This window comes from Diadema setosum, chromosome 7, assembly GCF_964275005.1.
Source record: "Diadema setosum chromosome 7, eeDiaSeto1, whole genome shotgun sequence".
Classification (NCBI taxonomy): Eukaryota; Metazoa; Echinodermata; class Echinoidea; order Diadematoida; family Diadematidae; genus Diadema; species Diadema setosum.
In genome coordinates this window covers 33,516,722-33,524,270 of record NC_092691.1, presented here as the reverse complement: position 1 = coordinate 33,524,270, position 7,549 = coordinate 33,516,722, and the positions used below count along the sequence as shown (strand labels likewise).

Below are 7,549 nucleotides of genomic sequence, written 5' to 3'. Positions count from 1 at the left end.
TTTGGTTCACACACACATAATCGAGTCATGCACAAGCACGAGCACACAAACAACATAACATTAATCCCACTTGCGACAAGTCAGTGGAAAATAAAAGTTAGTAAATCCTTTCCAACCTGTTCATGAATCAGAAAGTTTTAAGTTCCATGGGAACATGATACCACTGTCTATTTTTTTTGTTTTTGTTGTGGTAGTTAATGAGGCTGGGGGTGCCTAGGAGCCCCCCCCCCCCCCCCCAATCATCTACCTAGAATTGTAAATAGCTGGGCCTTGTTAGGGCTAACATGTAAGGATATCGTGAAGGAAAAAAAAATATGATGTAATGAGGTAGGCTGGTATTGAGGAATTAGATTCATATTTGTCTACATAACCAATCAATCTCTATATCAATCATGCTATTAAGGTGCAATTCACAGGAAAACAAAGGCAGAAGGCAGAGGAAGTGGAAAACATTGAACCAAAAGTGACCCAAAGTTGAGTGGCAGTCACTGGCCAGCTAGTACATTGTATTGTTTTGCAACACTTTTGCTTTGTGCCGGAAAATTACTGGCATATTCCATACACTGGTCACATAACACACAGAGCAAGAATTACAAATGCACTGAGACAAAACAAACTTTGAGACCAATAAAATCATTCATCATGGGGCCATAATATTCTTCTGTCAGTGATCTGGTGGTCCACTGACTTTCTTTACAAAGCACATACACACCAATAATTATTTTCTATTTACAAATCCATAGAACCCAAAAGAAGTTGTAGAATCTCCAGCAATACAACATAGCCTGCACAAGCCTAATGGTTTTATTCATAGCCTATCAGGATTTCAGAATCTTGGAGGGAATCAGTTAAAAACACTAAAACAATCACTGCTCAACATATGACGGGATGCGAATTTAACAGATTCTTGGATAGCATAGAGGCATACATCTTCTCCACTTGGAGACATTATTCAATCCTTGACCAAACATAACTGTCCAAGTGATATTGTATTCTGTGTCCTGTCATATATATCATTTCATTATATGGCTTGGCAAAAGTCTAAAACTGAATGGGTTGGGGGGAGGGGGAGGATATAGGATTAGCATTGGATGTCATTTTTATTGTCTCTCGCTTCATTGCTGTAATGCCAATCACTTGTTAAATGAACGTAGAAGATTCTGACCATGTTAGATGTACTCTCGGGCAGTTCAAAATACGACAGAACACCTCCGTTTACCATAGCTGGACTTACAGCGATTTTGCTGGCCCTTCGAATGCTTACGAATTAATGATGCTAGAAGCTGTGACCAGATCATGTAGTAGAATCTGGAGTCCTTAGTCTAGATGGTATGTTGACACACACCACTTTATGGTCACAAGAAACATGCTTTTGGATATACAGTGGACTTCCATTATAAGAAGTCCTCGGGACCAGCTGTTTTCTTTCGTTATATCCAAAATTTGGTTGTAACCGAACAATAAACAATAAAAAACAAAGAGAGGATAAATTTGCGGCCTGAATTTTTATTTCGTTGTAACCGGAATTTCGTTGTAACCATGTTCGTTATAATGGGAGTGCACTGTATGTACTACCGTGCACGTGAGTGTATTTATAATGAGAGAATTGTTAAAGGCAATTTTGGAATCCACAAGATGTCACCATTTTATATTGTATATACTGCAAGGATGCTTAATAATTTATTCACAGACTCTGAAGAGTGTGAACTGGTATCATAGCAATAGGGTAGGAGTTCGTGTGCAAGATCTTTGCCGTCACGGATCCCATCGCTCCGCCGTAGTGAAATCTATGTGCCTGCCGAATGCGGAGGATATCTCTTCTGTGAGGAGATCATGGAGAGCTTTGCCATCGTGGGCATACACCCAGCGGTTGCCAATGTAGTCATATCTCTTGGGACCACTGGAGACATAAAAAGATGAGAAAAGAAGAGCACTTTATAGATGTCCTGTACAGAACTGTGAAGGTGTCAAGTATTATGCTAAGTTGCTATATCAAAGTTGTTGATTAGAGCTCTGAAAAGTATATTTAGAAATTGATACCTTAATACAGTCCACCAACAAAACTTATTTCCATTCATAAATTAAGAATAGCAATCTGAAATATTTCTGTCTGAATACATATATGCATCACCTTCACCATGCACAAAGCCATATTTCCCCCTCAATTTACTGATTATCATAAAATTCATTTAAACAGATTCATACAGAAACCTTGCTCAAATGACAAAGATACACATGAATGGCATATGTAACTTCTCTGTACGGCTTCCAATAAAACAGAAAAAAAAACAACAACTCAATAAACCTACATCAAATGTCTGTTTGCATGTTGTAACATGTGTATGCATTGACTTTAGTCCACAATGGTACATCTCAACAAGGAACATTCTTTAATCAACATGTGCAAACATAGGATTACAACAAAATGGAGTCTTTAGAAGCAACCTGAACATACTACCAGAACTTTCTCAGTTGCCACATAATGACATCTAATGGTACTAACCTGATTGGTGATGAAAGCCAAATCTGCTTGTTGGGAGTCTGTTTGTTGATGACATACGTTCCATGTCCGCCACCTAGCGCCACAGTAAGAACACCGGACTAGAAAACAAATACAAAATAAAAATTAAAAAAAACACAAAATTTATATGATTTACAGTACAGCATAGAAGTGCCCGATCTATATCATGCAAATCTATATCATGCTAATCGTCATCTGGGGCACTCTGGAAGATGTGGATGTAGAACAATAACAAGTACACACTAGATTATTTTGAATCTTGGAAGTCGTTCAACAATATGAAAAGGAAAAACCGTCATTCAATACATACTGCATTAGGTCATTAGATTGATCTTATATGGAAATATTTAGTTGCACTAATGCAGATTCTGTTTAAAGGATAATCCTGATGAGTATGATGCAACATATCCCATGCTGATAAGCATCTTATACTACAGCATTTCTTTCAATGTCTTACTAGCAAACAGTTAGTCTTACACTGAATGTGCAGTCAAAGTCAGATGCACTGTCATCAGAATCTCCCAGAATTTCAAACATCTCAGCCAAATAGTCCAGAGCCTCATCAGCAAGCTTCTCGTACTGCATCTCTGTTAGGCCCCTGGGCAAGGACACATGTATATGAATCAAACAATTCAACGATAAATCAGTACAGATTTTCTAGAATGGTGCGAGTTATATTCAGTTAAAACATTGTGTTTACAAATGTTATATGAAAATTACCGTATCATCAATCCCTATTGGAAAGAGTAATTAAAAGCCTAATGTAAGCAGCTGTACAAAATGTCAGATTAACAGTGATTTCATAGCCTGTATTGTTTCCTGTAAAAGTTCATGGGATAGAAAATTTCTTGAATTTTGTATTTCATTAAGAAATAGCACAAATAAAGTCATCAGTGAACAGTTTGGGGAGATGTCTTATTACAATATGTGTGAAGAATAGTCTCACCCATGAAGTGATAAACATGCAAAGTTTGCTAAAATAGACTAGAGGTTGAAAAAAAAAAAATCACTGAGTGAAAAAGTTTACATTTTTCACAGTACATGTACATGTACTATCCTATACTTGAAGTCTCATCTCAAGTTTTTTTCCACAACAAACTCTTCTGTCGCTACACACACACACACAGACTGATACAAATATTACAAAGCTGCAAAACTTCAACCTATACCCCTATTCTCTAGGACTCTGCAGAAACTAATTACAAATGATAATTTCTCTAGGGAAAAATAATACACAGATCAATATTTGCTTCATGTATGTATTTACATTGTTTTACATCATACACAGTAGAGAATGTACTTAAGCAACTCTTGCTGGCATTTTCTTTTTTAAATTACTCACTCCTGAGTGGATCTATTTCTGAATCTTTGGGCAAATATTCCTGATGTATGCGACCGGTCAACATCTGCTTGGTGTCTGGTACGGGAGATGACATTTAATGCCTTGCCCTGATTGTGCATGATGTACATTTTCTGCCATGATGACATTTGTCTCTGCAGTGGGTAGTAAAGAAAGAGAAATTTTTAAAGAACGAAACATACTGGCAAAAGAGAAGACAGAGATGTAGGCAGCAGATAGGAAAGACTTCCTTATGTCCCCCCCCCCCCCCCCACTAATTTTGCCATACCACTCTACATTACCCTAACCTTTTTTAGCTTTATGCATGGATGCATGCACTCACACACATTTGGCAAGTGGCACCATGTACCACCTGTACTGGGTATGAGTTGGGGGGGGGGGGGGGGGCAATAAGGAGGTCTTGCCAGCAGATCAACCAACAATGAATGAACCATGTGATGAAGTTCGTCAATTACAATCTATGTATTTACTTAGATACCTTTTACCATCAACAAAGACGGAGTGAAGGCAGACTCACCATTGTACAATTGTCCTGTATTTGCAAAAGAGTTTATATACCTTCCTCAGAGATTACGACCCTAACTTTAACCCTCAAATCCTCAAAATAACCTCAAATTTAACCCAACCCTAGGACCCAGGATCAATTTAAATGAGGGTAAAATTGGAAAACTTATTTACTTATGTCACTTCAAAGCATAGTAAATGGCACAATGATGAATATGTTACTTAAAAGGGCTGTCTAAGTCATATGATACCTGTTAGGATTCCTGAGGAGAAATATACACGACTACGCGAAGAAAACCAAGGACATGACCTACATCTACAAGACTCTTGTAAGACTGTTACTCAGTTACTGCTCAACAGTTTCGGACTCCCCCCCCCCCCCCCCCCACACACACACACACATACATTAAGATTTTGATATAGACAGACTAGAAATGGAAGCTGTTCAAAATAAAGCGACGCAATTTGTTAAAGCGGATTATTCTTGACATGGCAGCATCACTGATAATGATGAAGCCTGAGGTGGACAGGAAAATTCCTTCACCACCACCACAGGCCACAGGGTGGGATGCATCACCACATTCCATGACATGATGAGGCACTTGCAGGTCGCCTATCCATTCTGGTATAAAAAGCCCTGCATCCCATCCGAAGGGTTCTCCGATGGTCGCCTTCTGCTACAAGTACCCCTTCATATATACTAAGGACTATCACAGAGTTGAACTTACTGCCATCAGCAGTCACTGATTTCAAACAAGGATTCTTTCAAAACAGCAGTCCTTCATTTACTACATCAATCCTAGCCCGACCAGACGCTGTTAATATGCTGTGCGAATACAGCGACTGGGCTGTGTATAGTTACATCAATCCAAGAGCAAAGCAACTGACTTTCTCCCTCTGCACTACCATCATCAGTGCACCCCCTGCTCATAGCTCATCCTGGTTGGCCCCAGGGCAAGAGTTCCTTTTGAGACAGCCACCCAAAAGTGAGTGCGTGCATCCGTGCGTATCGCAAGCAAGGTTAGGTTCTAGGTAGAGTTGTATAGATCTGCACTTATTTAGTACTAGTGTGATTGGGGTGGCTGTCTCAAAAGGAAGTCTTTCCGGCCCCAGCATTGCACTTGTATCAAGAGCCAAACATCATACAACTTTAGTTTTGAATTTGATTTGTCATGTCAATTAAAGGGACTGTACAGACAGTACTGGTTGAGGTGGGGGATTCATGTTTTGAACATTCCTAAGTGAGATAATGAGAAACCTCTTAGGAAATAAGAAAGAGCATGTAATTTTAAGAAGGATTCAACGTTTATTTGATGAAAATTGGTTTTCAAATGGCAGAGATATCCAAAAAAGTGATAATAATGCACTTGTCAATGTAATGACGCACCCCACTACCCCCGGACATGGGTGCGTCATAGTCATTTTTTGACTGACCACATGGGGTTTTTGACGGACACCACAGTCACTTTTTTGATGGACAAAACGCTGCAAGTGACCACAGTCACTTTTTTGATGGACAAAACGCTGCAAGTGACGAACACCACAGTCACTTTTTTGACGGACAACACGTTGAAAGTGACGCACACCTCGGTCACTTTTTTGACGGACATCCTCGGTACATTTGACGCACCCCCAAAAATACTGAAACAATTTTTGCATAGTTTTATTCAAGCAATTTCATTTTCTTTTGGTTCGTAAACATAATTTGTAAAAGTTTCGGCAAGTTTCCCTTACCCTGGCCCTGTATAAGCACCGTATCGTCATTCACCGTACATCACGCTGCTGCATGTTACGATATTCCGTACTGTCATGGTATGTATTCTGTGCATGCAATCCATACATGACAATCACATGTGTGCAGATGCGCTGTGTGTGCACGGCCATTGCTAGTCCGGTGGATGCATACTGCAGCGCAGGTACGTAGAGATTCGCACAGCGTACTAACAGCGTCGCGCGTCTCGTCGGGCTAATCCCGCCGCGAGCAGAAAATGGCATGCGGCAGGCAGTTTCTTCTGCTGCCGCTTCTTTTACTGTCAAAATTTCGCCTTTGTCACCACAGAACATTATTTAGACGCACATTGTATTGGAATATAAACAAACTTTCTTCGATAGCAATGTGTGTTGGTGTTGCATCGCAATATGCAATAGGCACGACAGTAAGGTTGAAATTGTTACATCGCTAAACAGTCCCTGGTTTGAGATTGAGTATGCGTGATTTCATGGGTTTGTTGGATAGAAAATGTGAGGAGAAAGGGTGGCTTTTAAATTATTTGCTTGCCAGATTCTGGCAAGCATTCCCTCTTCTTCCAAAACGCTTCCCGACTTTGATTTTCACTTGCCGCGGGAAAACGCTCACCGTAATTTCACTCGCGGTACGTGTATACGGTACTGGTAGCGTGCAAAAATGCGTGCAGTTTTCCATAGCCAAGTGACGCACCCCTCGGTTCAAAATAATGCGTGTTATTTTCCATAGCCAAGTGACGGACAATGACGCACCCCTCGGTCAAAAATTTGACCGACAATGATGGGATTTTGACGCACCCCTCGGTCAAAAATTTGACGGACAAAGATGGTAAAATGACGAACAACTGGGTCACAAATTTGACGGACCAAACGAGGAAATGACGCACCCATGTCCGGGGGTAGTGGGGTGAGTCATTACATTGACAAGTGCATAATAATAAAAGACTGCAGCCCATGCGGCTCATATGCCTTTTAATTTTATTAGTATCTCTTTGTTTCACCTTGTTTTTGATGGATATCTCAAATCAGCCATTTCAAAACCGATTTTCATCAAATAAACTTTTGATACCCCTTAGAATTGCATGCTCTTTGACATTTCATAGAGTGGTTTCTGAATTTCTGGCAAAATATTAAAAGCTAAATCCTCACCTCGACCAGAACTGTACACACCCTTTACAGTTGAACCTCTCTTATCCGGCCTCCCTTTATCCGGATCTCTCTATTATACGGACGCAATCTCGCCGTGATTTTTTTTTTTTTTTTTTTTATAATTACCGAAGGAAAGGGGGATTCCCAACTCCTTGAGAACTCCTACACAAACACACATGAATTACATATTACTTCCAACATTAACATACACCTCTATTTTGGGGTCTGTTACTGAGTGTAACAATGAAAAGGTTGCAGTATAGACATTACTA

At 39.9% G+C, this 7,549-nt stretch overlaps 1 protein-coding gene across 1 annotated transcript; it reads right to left on the bottom strand.

The window, feature by feature from the left end:
* Nucleotides 1-484: 484 nt before the first annotated feature.
* Nucleotides 485-3,994, bottom strand: LOC140230726 (frataxin, mitochondrial-like). The gene is made up of 4 exons (XM_072310866.1): nt 3,864-3,994; nt 2,999-3,119; nt 2,504-2,601; nt 485-1,900 (listed from the first exon to the last, which is right to left on the bottom strand). The coding sequence occupies exons 1-4, from the start codon at nt 3,989-3,991 to the stop codon at nt 1,756-1,758; spliced, it is 492 nt and encodes a 163-aa protein (XP_072166967.1). The 5' UTR covers nt 3,992-3,994; the 3' UTR covers nt 485-1,755.
* Between the last annotated feature and the right edge of the window lie 3,555 nt (nt 3,995-7,549).

Bases quoted from the DNA above. Each gene is read 5' to 3' on its own strand.
- LOC140230726 (XM_072310866.1), bottom strand. From the start codon at position 3,991: ATGTACATCATGCACAATCAGGGCAAGGCATTAAATGTCATCTCCCGT. The intron at 2,602-2,998 runs GTAAGACTAACT...TTTGTTTTCTAG, and splicing joins ACTTTGACTGCACATTCAGT to TCCGGTGTTCTTACTGTGGC. The intron at 1,901-2,503 runs GTTAGTACCATT...TTATGTCTCCAG, and splicing joins TGGCTTTCATCACCAATCAG to TGGTCCCAAGAGATATGACT.